The sequence below is a fragment of the Pongo abelii genome, chromosome 12 (genome assembly GCF_028885655.2).
Source record: "Pongo abelii isolate AG06213 chromosome 12, NHGRI_mPonAbe1-v2.0_pri, whole genome shotgun sequence".
NCBI classification, from domain to species: Eukaryota; Metazoa; Chordata; class Mammalia; order Primates; family Hominidae; genus Pongo; species Pongo abelii.
In genome coordinates, this window is record NC_071997.2 from 100,866,946 (window position 1) to 100,886,047 (window position 19,102).

The 19,102-nt window shown below is 33.3% G+C and overlaps 1 protein-coding gene across 4 annotated transcripts in view; it reads left to right on the plus strand.

The window, feature by feature from the left end:
- MEMO1 (mediator of cell motility 1) overlaps window positions 1–17,462 on the plus strand; it is a 143,074-nt gene extending 125,612 nt beyond the window's left edge. For all 4 annotated transcript variants that reach the window (XM_024242620.3, XM_054548250.2, XM_054548251.1 and 1 more), the window contains 3 exons: window positions 1,868–1,944; window positions 15,470–15,574; window positions 16,796–17,462. In XM_024242620.3, coding sequence (XP_024098388.1) covers window positions 1,868–1,944; window positions 15,470–15,574; window positions 16,796–16,927 — 314 coding nt within the window. In that variant the 3' untranslated portion in view covers window positions 16,928–17,462. The remainder of the gene's footprint in view (window positions 1–1,867; window positions 1,945–15,469; window positions 15,575–16,795) is intronic.
- Window positions 17,463–19,102: the final 1,640 nt, after the last annotated feature.

Genomic DNA, 19,102 nt, shown 5'->3' on the forward strand with positions numbered 1-19,102 from the left:
GTGAAACCCCATCTTTACTAAAGATACAAAAATTAGCTGGATGTGGTGGCACATGCCTGTAGTCCCAGCTACTCGGGAGGTTGAGGCAGGAGAATCACTTGAACCCGGGAGGCAGAGGTTGCAGTGAGCCGAGACTGCACCACTGCACTCTAGCCTGGGCAACAGGGTGAGACTCCATCTTAAAAAAAAGAAAAATAGTGTCAGTTATATAGTTATTAGATAATTCTCATTGTTAGTTATGTATGAAGTACTAATATGTACATTCTTTACAGAAAAATAAAGCTATACCTTACTCTAAATTTTAAAAGAAATGTTTAATGAATTATCAATATAGAGGCATTAACGATAAATTCTCATTGTTTTAAGAATTTTTTTTTTTTAGTTCAAAGACTATAGTTGATCTCATAGCTAAGGTAACATGCAGTAATCTTTATTGTTTTATTCAGGAAGCAGATATTATTTCAGACCCTATTGCCCAATTCTAGGATATCAGTTAAGTTATAAGATGCAATACTGAGTGAATAATGGCTCTTGGGAGAGAATAAGGACTGCTACATTGAGTAATTATATTACTGTATACGAAAAGTTAAAATGTGAACATTAAGGAAATATGACATATTTTAGAAAGATGACCATCAAAGGTGATCGGTATCAACAAATGAATGAAGTATTTCAGTTCTGTGATGTGTGGTTTTTCGAAAAAGTACATCAAAGAGGGTTTTATAATTTTGCACTGCCCATCATTTACATAAATTTTTTAGTAAGATGAACAGAAAACTTAAAAATCTTAATTATCCAGCTGAAGAGTTCCATGTCTTCAGGTGCGAGGATGGTAACTGGATATATCAATATTGCTCTAAACATGAAGCACAAGACACATGATGTGTGTACTTGATTTGTATGGTCTAATTCCTTTAGAAATGCATTTTGGTCAATCTTTAACATTAAGGAAATACAAAAGTAATGAGTTCTTAGAAAAAAGGCACTGCTGAAAGATAGATTTAGGTGTATCTGAAATACGTTGCAGTCAGTTGAGTAACACTCCCCATAATTAGTTAAGAAAATTTTTAACTTGATTTTCATGTAACTAGTAGGAAACAGAATTTATTTTCTGAGACTTTTGTTTTCTGTCTTCTCTTTAAGCTTCTTTCATTTTACCCTCTCTGTTCTTTGGAGAATAGCCAAAACATTGAATGTTCTATGCTTATAATCTTATTGAGATTTTATGTCAGGGTAGGAATATTTATTATATTTATATTATATTTACCCTTTTGTGTATTCTGTTCACATTGCATAAGGCACTTGTATTGATCCTTTTCCAAGTAATGCAAAAATGAGATAATTTTTAAAAAATTTGCTTCATAAAAGTCACACAAGTCACAGTATTTGTGACCTCATGTTTTTTTTTGTTTTTTTGTTTTTTTTTTCCCTGTAATGGAGATCAAAACTTTGTACAGCAAAAGCTAAGGCTTTTAGTGATTTGTTATACCAAGATAGTTTTCTTAAACCAAATATTCTTAAGTAATATTCTTTGGGTTTACTTTCCAATATAGACTGATAAAATGTTTAACAATGCTTCTAACTTTTAAGCTATTTTGTTTCCTTAATCTTGTATTTCTGGTGATTTTAAGGTTTCTACAATTTGAAACAGTTCTTAACATCATAAAACATTGGTGATATCATTTCTTTATTACCTTCCCAAATACGCCTTTTATTTTTATGTACAAGGGCTCTTGGGAATGATTCTCTCAGAGGCTTAAGCTGTGCTTTGCCTTTCATGAGAACTGAAATTATTTGGTAAGCGCTTGCTTTCTTTTTAGCTTCTAATTTTTCCCTATTTTATTTTGTACATGATATTTGTTTCAAGGTCAAAGGTTCCGTTACAGTTACTATGATGAATCCCAGGGGGAGATTTATAGATCCATTGAACATCTAGATAAAATGGTAAGTCTTTCAGGTGTGGGATTTTAATGCTCTAAGGCTTTTTCTTTAATTTCAGATTAGTAATTCAAGACTTAACATGTTGAAATAATATAATTTTTCCCTATCTTTAAATGTACAAAATGCAATGTGTCATCATATAAATACTGACTATAAGAATAATCCCTATTCTAGTAGGAATTTCCGTCATCATAATTTTGTTTGATTAATGAGAATATTTAAGAATAATATATACGGATTCAAAATACTTTTTAGAGAGGTACTTTAGCTTTAGGGACAATAGGATACTAATACCATTATTTACTCTTAAGCAGTAATAAGCATAGCAGATGATGGGGATACCTTGACTCCAATTCCTATTTGTTTCACGACTACCTGAAATATTTCTTTTGAGTCCTTCTTTTGACTCCTTCTGAACAGCATTGTTGTTTTTTAAAATTTATTAAATAACTTAGCATATTTTTAGTTTTGATAGCAGACCAAATTACTGTTCTTAAGTGATGATGAAGATTTTATGAATTAGCTAATAAAAATCTGTATTCTGTTGGAGGAGCTATATGTAAACTTGAAGTAAATAACCTGAAAATTTTAGACTGAAAGTCTTTTATTTTTTAAATTATTGCCCCTTTACCTCTGGAAATAAAGACATCATAGCCTTACGATGACAGTATACAGGAATTCCAATATACGGAAAATGTAGCTAACTTGAATCTTGTCTGCTATGCTGAAGGGATTTATACATATACTTTATTTTAAAATTTAAAATTTCAGGCATGTTTGTTTTGTTTTGTTAATTTATTTTTATTATTTCCTTGGACCAGCAGTTTGACCTGACAGCGGCATGTTTATTTTGGAACTACTTTTTTTTCCTTCAAATTTTTAGAAGCTCTCAAAATCTAAAATTCAATGGAATTAATATTTTAAACATAGTAAACTCACATCATTGATATATTTCTGTAAAATATCCTGTAAATCAGATTTTTATGTATCTAATTTCATTTTTGTTTTGATTTGCATTTCCCATTGATCTTAAGCATACATATTAAGACATTTCTTTTTTCCTTTTTTTAAGAGACAGAGACTCATTACCAAGGCTGGAGTGCAGTGGCACATCATAGCTCCCTGCAACCTGGAATTCCTGGGCTTAAGCCATCCTCCTGCCTTAGCCTCCTGAGTAGCTGGGACTATAGGCACATGCCACCATACCCAACTAATATTTATTTATTTATTTATTTATTTAGAGACAAGGTCTCACTCTGTGGCCCAGGCTGGCGTGCAGTGGTGTGATCTTGGCTTACTGTAGCCTCTACTTCCCCGGGCGCAAGCGATTCTCCCATCTCAACCTCCCGAGTAGCTGGGACACAGGCGCCTACCACCAAGCCCATCTAATTTTTGTATTTTTTGTAAAGACAGGGTTTCACCATGTTGCCCAGGCTGGTCTCAGACTCCTGAGCAGAAGTGATCTGCCAGCCTCAGCCTCTCAAAAGTCCTGGGATTACAGGCATGTGACACTGCACCCAGCTTTCTTCTTTTCTTTTCTTTTCTTTTTTTGTAGAGACAAGGTCTTGCTTTATTGCCCAGGCTAGTTTTGAACGCTTGGCTTCAAGCAACCCTCCTGCCTCCCAGAGTGCTGGGATTACAGGCGTGAGCCACTGCACTTGGCACATATTAAGACTTGAACTTTATGGCCTGGAGCCTTCAGGTATCTATTAAAAGGAGCTATAAAAAAAGCATAAGAAAACAAAATTATTTTTACAGATGCAAATAATTTGTTTTTTTCTCTTCATTTGTCTTTTTGCTCTTTTTACGAATTCTTAGTGTATTATCTTGTTTTTGGGCCATTTGGATTTTTATTTTTTCCCTTTTTCTGTTTTTTTTTTTTTTAAGACAGGCTCTCACTCTATCACCTAGGCTGGAGTGTAGTAGCACCATCATGGCTCACTGCTGCCTCAACCTCCCAGGCTCAGGCAGTCCTCCTACCTCAGTCTCCTGAGTGGCCGGGAGCACAGATGCATACCACCACACCTGGCTAATTTTTTTTTTGTAGTTTTTTGTAGAGACGAGGTTTCGCCATGTTGTCCAGACTGGTCTGGAACTCTTGAGATCAAGTGATCCACCCTCCTTGGCTTCCCAAAGTGATGAGGTTACAGGCATGAGCCACTGCACCTGGCCTGGATTTTTCTTAAAAGGAATTTCAATTTGTTGTTCTAAACACAGAATTTTTAAATATAATTATATTCTTACCTAGCTAAGGAGTACAATAGATATTGATCCTACTGTCTTTTTTTCTTGAAGTGCTATGGTAGTCATAATATTTTTTCTTTTCCGTCTTTTCTTTTTTTTTTTTTTTTTTTTTTTGTGAGACAGTGTCTCCCTCTGTCACCCAGGCTGGAGTGCAGTGGCACAATCACAGCTCACTGCAGCCTCAACCTGCTGGGCTTAAACAATCCTCCCACTTCAGCCACCCAAGTAGCTGGGACTATAGACATTTACCACCACGCCAGGCTAATTATTTTTATTTTTATTTTTTAGAGACGGGGTTTTGCCATGTTGTCTAAGCTGATGATACTTATTTTAATTTTTTAAATAACACAAATAATTTTAGGATTTACTCATAAATAGTACTAAATATAGCAGAACAGCTCTAACTTGCTCTCTATGATCATTGACAGATTATTTTAATACTCTAGTTTTCATTTCCTTATCTGGAAGAAGATAGACTTGGACTAAATGGTCTCTAAATTTAAATTCTGTCAGCTTATAAGTCTTCAGTTTGTTCAAATCAACTCTACCAATGTGTTAAGCCTTATGCATATGTTTTAGTACAAGATTATTTGGTCTAAAGTAGATCAAATATTTTAGTAAGGAATCTGGATTTGAATGTATAAATAGAATATATCATGTAGTATATTTTATTAAAGCCAAATGTAATGAATGTAAACTTGGTTACTTAGTGTGTTTATCATATTTAAACTTACCTTAGTTGCTACTTTAAATCCAATTGTTGTCCAATACTTTTACCTTTAGAATTTTATTTGGATTTTAATGTATTACCTTCTCTTTTGGCTTCCTGATGTTTTCATTTCAGTTGATTAACTCTCCTTTGACTTCTAGTCTTTTTATTCTGAGGTTTAGTTCTCAGTTGCCTCAGAAAACTTTTTCTGGCTTTCTCCATATAGCAAATGATTGATTGTCAAAGCAAATGGTTAATGGGTATCTGCTATACGTCCGGTACTCTGTGCAGTATTGAGGACATAAAGAAGAGAAAACATAGTCTGTGACTTAATGGAGTCCAGTGGTTGGACATACTTACAAAGAAGCCATTACAATATAGAGAGCCGAGAGACATGTAGGTGGTAGAATGAAAAGGACTTTAGGGATTAATTAGGTGTGTCATGTTAAGGGAATGGTGGGATGCGGGATGATTTCTGGCTTCCATGTGTACATAGATGCTGATACTCACTAATACAGGGACTATAAGAGGGACAGATTTAAGGAAAAAGATGAGTTCAGTTTTATACATGGCTTTTGTGTTATGTTTAGAACTGCACTTTTTGATACTGTAGCCACCAGTCATGTATTTATTGAGTACTTGAAGTGTGGTTATACAACTTGAAATATACTGTAAGTGTAAAATATACACTGGATTTTGAACATGTATGAAAGGAACAAAAATATCTCAGAAATCTATCTTGATTATATTATAAAATGATACTGCCAGATTGTGTTTAATAAAATATCTTAAAATTAATTTTACCTGTTTATTTTGTAAATATGGCTACAATAAATTTTAAAATTACATATATGGCCTGCATTATATTTTTATTGGACAGTACTGGTCTAGAACATGAAGGTAGGTCTGGATGGGGATAAACATTTTGAAATTATTGGTCTATGAGGAGTGGATGGGAAGAAAGGATGTTAATGCCATTGTTTAGAGAGTCAATCTCCAGAGAGAGTATAAGGAGTAGGAACAAAGGGGGAGTTAGATCAGATGGACATACCAGCATTAAGTGGAAGAGGAGATAAAGCAGAGCCAGTAGAGTTCTGCTTAGAGAGAACTGAGAATGAGCAATATCACAGAGAAGATGAGCTTTATTTAGCAAAGAGGGAGGAAGAGTATCAAATGCTGCACAGAGGTGAATTAAGAACCTTGCAAGAGCAGTTTCAGTGGAATCAGGTTAGAATCTAAATTGGAATGAAGAGGCAAAAACCAAATGTGAAAAATTATTCTCTATTAGTTTGAGTATGACAGAAAGGAACAATGTTTAAATGTTAACTGATTTGGTAGATGGGGAGATCCAGGGAAACACAGTCACAGGAGGAGTTTTTAAAGATGGAAACTGTGAGATTACTTCAGAATTTCCAGTAACATTAATCCCTAATTTGAGGTCTTGGAGAGATTTGACTTAAGATTATATCAGCTATATGATTCTCGTTTCTCCTCGGTTTAACCTTTCTTGTCTTACATTTTATTCATTTAGGAAAGAATCTATAAGGAGGAATGGCTGTATATATGTGAAATATAAATTATTAATCGTATGCATGTAAATTTTCCCCTGTCATTAAAATTATCTTTTTTTGGTTAGGTAACCATACAGAAAATAATTTTGAAAGACACCTCAGTACTAAAAATTTTCAAAGTAAATAAAGTCTTCCTGGACATGGTCTTTAGCAAGTTTGTACTAAATTTTATGAAAGTAATGCTTTTTGCACCAAAAACGTAAGAGAACTCCTGCCAGAACCACGTTCTCAAACACCATACATAATTTCCACTTGGATGTCTTATAAACAGCTCATACTAAACATATTCCAAACGGAATTCCTGATTACCTATTCTACTCATAGACTTTCTTAATTCAAATGATGGTGGTCCTATCCTTCCACTTTCCTAACTGGTCTTCTTAGACCTACCCTGGTATTCTTCAGTCTCAGGTGGCTTAAAGTAGGAACCAAAGCAATTATTTTAAAATCTAAATCAGATCATGTTACTCTTCTGCCCCATATCTCCTGTAAAATTGCCCCCTTTCAGTCAGAATAAAAGCCAGTGTCTTTACAATGGGTAGGCAAAAAGGACCAACATGATTTGCAGCCCCCAAATGTTAAGAGCCCTCCATTTTCTTACTTTTACTCTTCCTTCACTCTACCGTGGACACACTAATCTCCTTACTGTGCCTTGATAATGTCATGTATCTGCCTAGCTTAGGGCTTTTGCCCGTTTTGCTTAGCTCTTACCTTCTCAGTGGGGCCTTCTGACTACTCTATTTAATTTTGCATCCTACATCCTACCCTTGCAGCATTCCCAGTTCACCGTACCCTGTTCCACTTTTTCTTCTAAAAAACTGAATACTTAATTACATTTCTGTCAATCAGGATATTTGTTTTGTTCACTGATGTATACAAAGTGCCTAGAATAGTGATTAGAATATAAGTAGGTGGTCAATACATATTTTTCAAATGAATAAATTAATGGATATAATCTTCCTGTATGCAATTTAAAAACATGACTTTCCTAACTGTAACATGTAAAGGAAATAAAAGGAATTTATAATAAATATATATTTAAGAATGTAAATGCCCAGTCACAACTAAATTAGAAGGTACAATGAAGTATTTAAATATTTATGAATAGTATTATTAATGTAAAAACAGCTACAAATACACACTTAACACATGTATATATTAGTGACTGAAATTACTAAGTGCCATTGCTAGTGACTTGATTTTCCAAAATGGTGAACAATTCTTAGTAAACTTGTAAACAAAACCAGTACAGTCTTCCCTCACTTTACATGATAGTTTTATTCCTGGGAAACTCATTGTATATTAAAATCAATGCAAAACTTATTTCTGTTTGTATATGAAGTGGAATTAATGTACAGATAATTAAGGCTGTAGATATTCTGTAGTCTTATGGATGGAGAACAGTCTTTGTGTATGAAACTGTCTTGTGTCAGCATCCCTGGAATCCCACTGAGTCCCAATAGCATCTTCAAATTATTGTGACAGCCAAAAAGCATGCATCATTTTCCATTAGCCTCCTTGGATGAACAGCTGTTCATTGACCTTACCCTGCTGTATTTTTATTCTAGGTATTTATTACTGCATGACTTATTCGTTTGTTGATTTGTCTTGGGGTTATCTCCCTCACTGGATTATATAAGCTTCATGAGAACAGGGACTTTGTTCATTTTCCATCCCAGTGCCTGTCAGTGGGCATGCAATATATACATTTGTTGAATGAGTGACGGATAAATGGATGGGGGGAGGGTGGTGAGAAATGAAACTTGAAGACTCTAGAACAGCTATCTTGAAGGATCTTACATAGGGAAGTGATAAAGTTGGTTTTGTATTTGAATAGATCATATGGCTGCAGTGTAGCAAATGGGTTGGAAGGAGGCTGGAGGAGATACGTGTAGACCAGTTAGGTAGTCCAGATGAGAAACTATGGTAATTCAGACAGTGGGTGGGGTGGTGGTGGTAGAAGAGAGGGACAGAAATGTCTATATTCAGTATATTTAGGAGACAAATTGATGGTGGGACTTAGAGGTGGATTGAGCTTGCGGGGTCAAGGAAATGTCAAGGATGACTCCTAAATTTTTGGCTATGCCGCTGGTTGGATGGTTGCATTATTTATTTAGGCCATAAGGACCAAAATGTTTTTGAGGGGGGCAGGAAGATAATAAATTCTATTAGGGGTATGTTATGTTTGCTGTTGCCTTTAAGACATCTAAGTAGAGATGTCAATTAGGTAAATATTTGGATTTTCATTTTGCCAATTAGTTTTGAGTACACACACATCCTGAGGCGTTGGTGGAGATACAGCAGTAAACAAACATGGTTCTTGCTGTCATAAAGCTTCTAATTGGAGGAGATACATGTTAATTTTAAAAGGTAAGGAAATATATTAATTAGTTTCAAGTAGTAATGTGTGCAGAAAATACCTAAAAAGGTAAATGATGGTAAATGATTAGAGGCTGTTTTGGATTGAGTGGTCTGAGAAAGACTACCTTGAGGATGAAAATTAAAGTGAGTTATGAATGATAAGAAAGCAAATCAAGTAAAGATCAGCGGGAAGAGCATTTTAGACAGGAGAAGTTGCCAGTGCAAAGACCTTAAGATTGGAAAGAAGCTGGTGTGTTAGAAGAAAAGGAAAAAGCCTGTGTTGTGGGAGTATGGTGTGTAAGAGTAAGAAGAGTGGTGTGTATAAAAGAGGCAGGGAGCTGATAATATAGGGTAATAATTGAGGGTAAGAACTTTGTATAACTACAATAGGAAGTGAAATGATATAATTTGAATTATTTTTAAGGTCACTGTGGTAGTTGTGTGGCAAATGGATTACACAGGAGGGTCAGAAGTAGCAACAATGGGGCTGGGGGCGGTGGCTCATGCCTGTAATCCCAGCAGTTTGGGGGGCTGAGGCGAGCAGATCACTTGAGGTCAGGAGTTTGAGACCAGCCTAGCCAACATGACGAAACCACCTTTCTCCTAAAAATACAAAAATTAGCCAGGCATGGTGGTACATGCCTGTAGTCCCAGCTACTCGGGAGGCTGAGGCAGGAGAATTGCTTAAACCCGGTAGGTGGAGGTTACAGCGAGCTGAGATCGCACCACTGCACTCCAGCTCTGGGGACAGAGCCGAGACTCTGTCTCACAAAAAAAAAAAAAAAAGGGGGAAGTAGCAACAATGGGCCATTGGCAGAAGTTCGAGGGAGAGATGATAGTAACTTGGACTGTGGTGATGTTGGTGGAGGTAGAATGAAGTGGATGGAGGTCAGATCTTTTCAGAAATAAGAGTCAAAAGGGCTTTGCTAATGGGTTGACTATTTTGGTTTGGAGCTCAGGAAGGCTTTCAATCGGACTAGAGATGTAAGTTTGGGAGGTCTCAGTAGATCATTAAAGCCAGGACAGAGATGAGATTGCCTACTATAGTAATCATTAACCTTGTCATTACAACAGAACTCACTTGTGGAACTTTGTTGAAATTTGCTGAGACCCTGTCTCAAAAAAGAAAAAAGAGAATAAATTGTACAGTAGAACCACTTAGCCCAGGTTGACTTTGACTTATCTTACTTTAGATATCCCAAATTACTGGAACATAATTTTAAAAATTTTATTTAAATACCCTGGAATATGATTTCTGAATAAATATTGAGTATTTGCTTCATATTAAGTTAAGTTTGCATCTGACTTATCTTACTTTAGATATCCCAAATTGCTGGAACATAATTTTAAAAATTTTATTTAAATACCCTGGAATATGATTTCTGAATAAATATTGAGTATTTGCTTCATATTAATATGCTTGAATTTAATATTTGATTTTAACATTTGGACTTGGAGTTTATTTCTGTGGTCCATTTGTTGAGATATTTTTATTTATATATAGAATTTTTAAATGGCTCATAAGTGTTCTATTTTATTAGTATACTGTTGATTCAACTTACAAGTCAATTCTGGGAGTTAGAATACATTGGTCAAAATAATAAGACCCATGTATGGTTAGCTCTAGACATAAACTTAGATGTGTTTATATTACCTATATATATATGTACACTTGCTGTTAGGCAGACTTAAATATTGTATTGTCTTAATTGATTAATCAGATGGTGAATGTACTTTTGCATATTTCTTTTCTAAGAGATTATTTTATATTATAAATAATTTAAATCATTTGAGAACCAATATCTTAGTTTTCATATGTGATCTTTTCAGACAAAATGTACTTGGATGGTTCTCTGTATAAGCATTATAAAAATGTTAACAATTTTGAATTCCAATAATATACATTTTGGAAGTTTGATAGAGTAAAAAGAAACTAAGTATAAAATTTTAGATTACATCTGTTCAAAATTAGCATGTTAATTAAGTTTTGGTCCTTTTTAACTGAAAACTATTACTAAATATAGTTATTACAAGGCTAGAAAATAAAACCATTTCTAAGTTGCAAAAGAAAAATAGCTATTCTTATTGCAAAATGTTTATATTTCTAGCACTTGAATATCTTAGAAATTAATTATGTGAAAAAACACATAAAATACAGGAGAACAAATTACCGAATGTAGTTGGGAAAAACTATGTAACTGTAGCATAGGATATCTAAACTCTGAAAGTCTTGTAATTTTATTGGCTATAGACCAATGTTTTTGGTAATTAGTACTTTGCAATGTGAATAATTACTGTGACTAAAGCAGAACCTAGTTGGAGATACTGATCTTGTAAACTTTACTTTCTTGAAATATTAGTCATAGTTATTCATATGAGATGGTCATAGGTTATCATTTTTATTATATTACTTTTTTTGGTGTAGACTAGTGTTTCATTATGGACATTGGCAAATTATGATTCGGCAAGGATAATATGAAAATGTCATTGTATTCATCTGTTATAACTTCTTTTTCTTTTAAATTTATCAGTTACTTCACTTAATTTGAACGTGAACTACTTTTCTTCCTTCCTACTATTTTAAAAGTGAAAATTGTTCCTTTGTCACCTCATACTTCTTTCTCTTGAACCTAAGCCAATAGCTTCTTAGTAAGTTTTATAACATCACTTATAAGATAGCCATTTATTAGTACATTACTTAGCACTGCTATTTTTAAGGTGAGTTTTTTCCATAAAACTTTCACTGTTACTATTTTATCTTGATGCCTCTTAAAGAAACTAGAATATTTCCTTTTCCTACCCCACATCACTAAATATATACTTATCTGCAAATATAAATGTATATTCTTTAAACTATAAACCCACAAATCTAATGATTCAATAATATGGTGTTAATTATGTGGTTGGAATTAAAACATATGATTCTGGTTTTTATTTCATAAGTGCCTCTAAAATGTTTTGCTACTCCTTTGTGTTTGTTACTTTTGGGAGAGATTTCCTTCTGGGTGATAATTTTTAGATTGTCATTTTATTAAATGTAGGTAAACTTTTTTAAAGAGGGAAGATAATTTGTTGTCTTATCAGAGTCCTGAATCTGAGCTTTGTCAGTTAATACTGCCTATTTAGTTTAGGGTTGCCACTTGGAATTTGACATCACAAATATTCACTGATTACTTGAAGAGTCAACACAATGATAGATTGGCTCACCCCCTAAATTTAGGGAGTTAGTTAGCTTTCAATTTGTGGATTTGTTTCTGAAACTTAAATTCCTCAGAAACCTGTATCCTTGATGGATGGGCTTTTGGTGTTTATAATGTCTGCCTTATATCTTAGAGCTGAATGGGTAGTATAGTGACCCATTTCACTCCTCCACATTAGGTTAAGTTTATGTAAACAATCAAATTTTCACTATACTAGGCCTTAGGAAGCTCTCATTGCCTGGACTTTAGACTCACTGATCATATCTTCTACTCTTTTAAGAAATAAAACAGTTAATTCAGCATAATTGGGGAAGGATATTCTTTTTCATCTTCTTGGACTTTTGCTGACAGCATTGAACTAGCATTTCTATCTTTTGGAATTTTCCTAATAGTAATCTCATAGCTGTTAACATAAAAACATAGGTATATCTAAAAGTGTATTTGCCAGTATCCTGTATTAGTTAATAATATTCAATTTCTAAATTTTATCATTATTGCTTTTGTTTGCATACTTCATGAATTTTTCAATTAGAGAGGTTCACTTATGAGAAAAGCCTTAGTTTTCCCATCTTTCCTTATAAAGAGGCATACCTCTTAAACCATCACTTGTGTCAGCTGAGTATAATTGAATTAATTTTTACACTAGTAAGTTTATAGCCCACTTTAAATAATTAAAATTTTTGTACATTTAATTTCTTAACTCCCATCATCTCAATTTTGTATTTTCTCTCTTGTAATTTAACCAGTATATCTTCATTTTTAACGGTTTACTTAGTAGTATTTCTTCTGCATTTAATCTCCTGTTTTTCTATATTAGGTTTTCTTGACCAGTTACTTTGAATTCTTGGTCTTCTGAAATGTGATTAGTTTTCTTCTGTTTAAATTCATATCAGTATATAAATGTGATGTTTGTTCTGAATGTGCTTTGAGATTTTAATATTAAAATGTACATTAGAATCTCAGTGTCACATTATTTATTAATGAGTGGATTTATATTTAAGGTAAGCTGTCCTAGATAGACTTCATTCAGGAGCATTAAAAGTTCACCTACAATGTGTATGCAAGTTGTAGCTATGTAAGTGTTCAAAGAATTGTTAATATGAGTCTTGTTATACTTTAATACATCAGAGTAGTCAGTGAGAAAGAGCCTACAATTAGAAATTTAGAATCAGGACTTTTGCCTGTTTTGTGCCTCTGTTCATTTATCTCTAGGGGAGTTATATCTTGATCATCCATTATTTATGGAAGAGATTTATAATTCCATCTCTGCATTACTACAATCCATTCTTGGGTTAGAAATGTACTGTAATGTTTTTGGCATCAGAATTATGATATAGTTTATATAGGTTTAACTTTGTGTGTGTGTGTGTGTGTGTGTGTTTGTGTTTTGAGACGGAGTCTTGCTCTGTCGCCCAGGCTGGAGTGCAGTGGCACAATCTCGGGTCACTGCAACCTCTGCTTCCCAGGTTCAAGCGATTCTCCTGTCTCAGCCTCCCATGTAGCTGGGATTATAGGCATGCGCCACCACGACTGGCTAATTTTTGTATTTTTAATGGAAATAGGGTTTCACCATGTTGGCCAGGCTGGTCTCAAACTCCTGACCTCAGGTGACCCACCTGCCTCGGCCTCCCAAAGTGCTGAGATTATAGGCATGAGCCACTGTACCTGGCCCATCTTAGGTTTAACTTTTAAGTTTGTATTTCTCTGAGCTTATATACCAAGTGTCGGTGGAGAGTGTTGACCTGGAAGTCCTGTGGTTGGCAGGGGACAACCAACTTAGCATTACAAACTGATTGTGGACCAATCTGAGAGTGGCTAATTGATGTGCAAGCAATTCAAAGTTGATTGCACATGTATATGTCTATGTTTCAGATATATGTGTGTGTGTGTATGTGTGTGTGTGTGTGTGTATGGAATATTGATAATGTTTGTGAAGGAGTTGAATATTCTGAAGGAAAGTTTTTTTATAGAATTAAATTTTGATGCTGCCACTGTAAAATTTCTATGTTACCCACTGATTACTATCATTTTCCAGATGATGTTTACTTTTAATGGATGTTTATCTGATTACTCTTGGTGCTTTTACACTGTACCTGTTTTGTTAAAATGTGAAATAAAAACAAAAACAAAAACAAAGAATAACCAGTTAAGTCCCTAGTTAAACCACCATTTGCGTTTCTCCCACAGAGTATGAATCCAGTTTATTTAATATAAAGTGTTTTAACTGAATAAGAAAATAATATAATTGGTGTATGTATAATTAGCTAGAATCAATAATTTATTTCCCTGACTTGGTGAGTTAAAGTTGCTCTATATTAATGAGTTGTAAATACGTTATTTGAATGTATTTGGAGATTGTAGAATTTAGTGTAAACTAATGTTCAAGTCATAGTGGTTGTTTTAACAATAGTGTAACAAATTTTATTCTGTATTAAGATGTTGAAAACAAGGCATTCTGGCTTAAAGAATAAAGAGATAAAAAGCTTTCCTTTATTATTAATCTTGTTCATAAGAGATCTGTGTTGTAGGCCGGGTGCGGTGACTCATACCTGTAATCACAGCACTTTGGGAGGCTGAGGTGGGCAGATCACTTGAGGTCAGGAGTTCAAGACCAGCCTGGCCAACATGGTGAAACCTGGTCTCTACTAAAAATACAAAAATTAGCTAGGTGTGGTGGTGTGTTGTCTGTAATCCCAGCTACTCAGGAGGCTGAGGCAGGAAAATTGCTTGAACCCAGGAGGCAGAGGTTGCAGTGAGCCGAGATCGCACCACTGCACTCCAGCCTGGGTGATGGAGCAAGACTCCATCTAAAAAAAGGAGATCTGTGTTGCTTAAGCCTGCCTTTATTATCAGCTTTAAATTAATTAAAATATGTTAACTTTTTTCTTAGTTTGTGGCATTTTCTTCCACAAACCTAGATTATTTAATGCTGGTGATTTAAAATACCTTACACAGTTGATATTTAAGTATATGTTATGGAAATAGTTCAATTAAAATTATCTCTTGATTTTTCATGCCAATAGCAGGCAGAATATAATGGATATGGAGAAAACAGCCACAAAATAAATTAAATTTTAGGTTTCATACACAAATTTTCACAGCAGATTTACTTTTGTGTATTCTTTCTATGGAAGAAAGATATAATATTATGAAATGTTTGAGGATTGTGAGCTAAATGAAAACTGGTTAAAGTAGTATAGAAACATACCCGGAGTTTGGAGAAAATAAACTGGGGATTAAAAGTTTTCTTTTAATAGAGAGTTGACTATAATGGTGATAGCTTTGATGAACGAGTTTGATGTTTCACAAGGTTTATTTAATCTATTTTCTTTCTCTCTAATTGAAGAATTATGTTTAAGTAACAGTTTTAAAATATAATTAGGAAATAATAAATATTGTCTTCTTTTATTTTTTTCTTCCTCTTGTTTTTTTTTTTTTTTTAGGGTATGAGTATTATAGAACAATTAGACCCTGTATCTTTTAGCAATTACTTGAAGAAATACCATAATACTATATGTGGAAGACATCCCATTGGGGTGTTATTAAATGTGAGTATCCTTAGGAAGCCTTGACTTTTAACATTTGGTCGTATGATATTCCAAAATATCTCATTATCATTGTGATACGATGGCATCATTGGTTTTATGTACCTATGGTCAAGTTTCTTTTTAGTATCTTTAATATAATTTGGAGTTCCATTGCTTTTGGTTACTTGAATAAAGTTATTTATCATTGGAATACAGTTCAGTACTTTCTGTTAAATACAGAAAGTTATTTAGAATAGAGACCCACATTTTCTCTTGACTCTTAGTTCCAATATGCTCTTTATAAATACAAACCAAAGTGACCTCTTAAGAGATATGGTCTTATTAATTTTTTGGTTTTATTTACTGGTCTAGACTCTATAAAAAATAAGTGGAAGATTCTGCTCTTAAACTTTAAATGTTCACGATATAATAAAGCAAGACAGATGATGTGTGTTTTTCTCATTAAAACAAACATAATGTTTATTTCAGTTAAGGAATGGTAAGAGAAGTTTCAGTTAGCTGGATTTTAGAAAAAGAAATAGCATTTTTTTCTTTTAATTATGAAAACTATTAATTTCTTGAATGAAAATATGACATTCATTAAGAAAGAAGAAAGTGTATACTCAGGAATGGGAGGAGAAAGTAACAATGGGCTTATTTGGAGAGGCAGGGAAATAATGGAGAAGATAATGTAGTCCAGAATAGACTAAGTTAGGACCTTAAGTCCAGTATTATTTTAATGTGATTGGAAAGGTAATATATTGTGGGTTTTTAAGAAGGGTTTTTCTTCTAAGCTGTATTGATTGACTCAAAGAAAAGCTTTTCAAGAACTTAAACTAATTTTTGAAAATTGAAGCTAGAATAAACTGTACTAATTTCCTAAAATCGAATTGAATCAAATAAAATTTGTATTATAAAGTAAATGCTGAACCAATCTACAATTAAAGTAAAAATCCTAGTATATACCTTTTAGATCTGGATTTTAATTTGTAGGGAGAGGGAGGGTAAATGATGACTGATACTTAATTATCAAAAAACAAGATTAGAAGTTATTTGAGAGAAAGATAAGGAATTCTTTTTTTTCTATTTTAATATGATGCAACAAGAGAAATTCAAGAAACAAAAGAGCAAAAGAGATAATCTAGGCTTCAGCTGTGAAGTGGACAAAGTCAAGCCACAAACACATTGAGTGCCCACTTTTTTATGTGATGTGTATCCTAACCAAATTTTTCTTTTTTCTAGGCTATCACAGAGCTCCAGAAGAATGGAATGAATATGAGTTTTTCGTTTTTGAATTATGCCCAGTCAAGCCAGTGTAGAAACTGGCAAGACAGTTCAGTGAGTTATGCAGCTGGAGCACTCACGGTCCACTGAAGCTCTGAATCCTCAGGGATGCCACCTGCACATTCTCATACTCTGTCCGGGGTCCCAGCCTAGCCTTTACCAAGATACTGGTCCTGGTTTGGGGGGATTCTGAAACCTCAAACTAATAGAACTTTCTTCTCTTTTTTTTCTAGTAGGTGTAGTCCTTCCTTAATTTCAACTCATTAAAAAATGCTTTATAGTTTAGGGCAGTGGAAGGAAGGCTGGCATCAAAATATTTTGATCAAAAAAGATGACAATGTAAAGGCTCAGTTGTGGCAGACAGTTTTTTGAAAGTAACTTGTAAAGCATTTACCATATCCTAAATTTGCACTCTTTGCAGACTTGTGCACATATATTCCGCTTTCAGAATAGTTTTGCAAATTGTACACAAACAAAAAGGTGGAAGCTTTTTAATAAAGAAATTGCATTTATAAATGATCTGTATTAGAATATAATAAATCTCCAGTTATAGTCAATTACTACCCATGTTGTACAACAGATACCTTCTATTTTAGTTGCTAATAAAGGGCTACACAACTCAAAATAGTCTGATTTAAACTTATTGCTCTGTGGTATATATGAAAATTGTTTTTTATTAATTCCATCTCAGAATTTTTGTTAAAAATGGTAAACCTCAGCTCTTATGTAAAAATATATTAGGATGTATTTTATATTTTATATATTTATATGATTTTTTAAATCAGAAATTAGAATCATATGATCTTAAAGTTAACTTTTTAAATTACATGCAGTTTGCCTTTTTGTCTGTGACATCCCTTTGTGTCATTACTATATTGTAACAGAATATATATTCAAGATTGGTAAAAGAACGTAGATATAATCCTTGACTTCAAAGATCATGTTTGATAGTCTGCAAATGAGGAAACATTGAAGAGTGTTCTTAGTGTTTTTCAAATCATTGCAGACCTTACACTGCTGTGCTTTTTTAATGCTTTAAGCAGTTTGACTCTTTTACTTGAATTTTTAGCAAGAGATCATTAACATCATCAACAACAACAAGCCACTGGATTTTCTTATGGTTACACAATTTTTTTGTCATGATTTTTGGTGCGGCTCTTCCAACTAAAATAATGGTATGGTGTTGTATTACTTTCTTTCTTTAGCATAGACCAATTCTAGTCACTTTTGCCAAAAAAAAAAAAAAAGATATAATTCAGTTAATAATTCAGTCACCATGTATGTACTGCATTATACCTATTTTAACCTAACACTGAGTGTCTACATTATATTAGAGAATGTTTATATCTCCAGTGTTATGCCAGAGTAGCACAATTTTTAGATGCCTTGCACCAATTTTATTTAAAGATTTATGTTTCTTATTTATTAAATATCAACTTTCTATACTCGAGTGAAATAAAATAATGTTACCTTTTAGATTCAAAGTCACCCACCTATGTATGTGTGGAAATTATACTCTTACACATTAGTGATTTATTTTCTATAATTTAGATACACTTTTGAGTACTATTAATATTTATTTCTTGGTTAATATGAACTATAAAAATTTTAAAATTGACAACAGTGAATTTTTAAAATAATGTTTTCTGAGTATAAGACTAATACATGATTATTATAGAAAATTTGAAAATTACTGAAAAGTTATAAAGAAGAGAAAAAATTATCTGCAATCTCACTACCCAGAGATAACCCTGTTAATATTTTTCTGTATTTCTTTTCAGTCTTTGTCTATGCTATTTCTGTGTATGAGTGTGTATACATGTGTTTGTGTGTGTGTGTAATAACAAACTTGAGATTATACTGACCATATAGTTATGTACCCTGTTTTTTATAACCTGACTTCATAAATATTTACCCATGTCTTTGAAAATGTGACTTTTAAAAATGGCTGCCTAATATTCTATTGTATTAATATGCCACAGTTTAACTACTTCTCTCTTTGGATATTAGGTTGTTCTAATCTTTCACCATTATAAATAATAGTGGGATAGACATCCTTGTTTGTAAAATTTGATCTCTATATTAGACTCTTTCTTTAGGATATACTCATGTACATGGAATAAGTGGTTTAGACAGTGAGAATTTTTAGGCTCTTTAAAATATTTCCAAATTACCCTTTAGAAAGATTGTACTAAATTAACAATGTATGAGTACCCATCATTCTGCCTCTTCACCAGTATCATTATTTTTTTAATCTTTGACAGT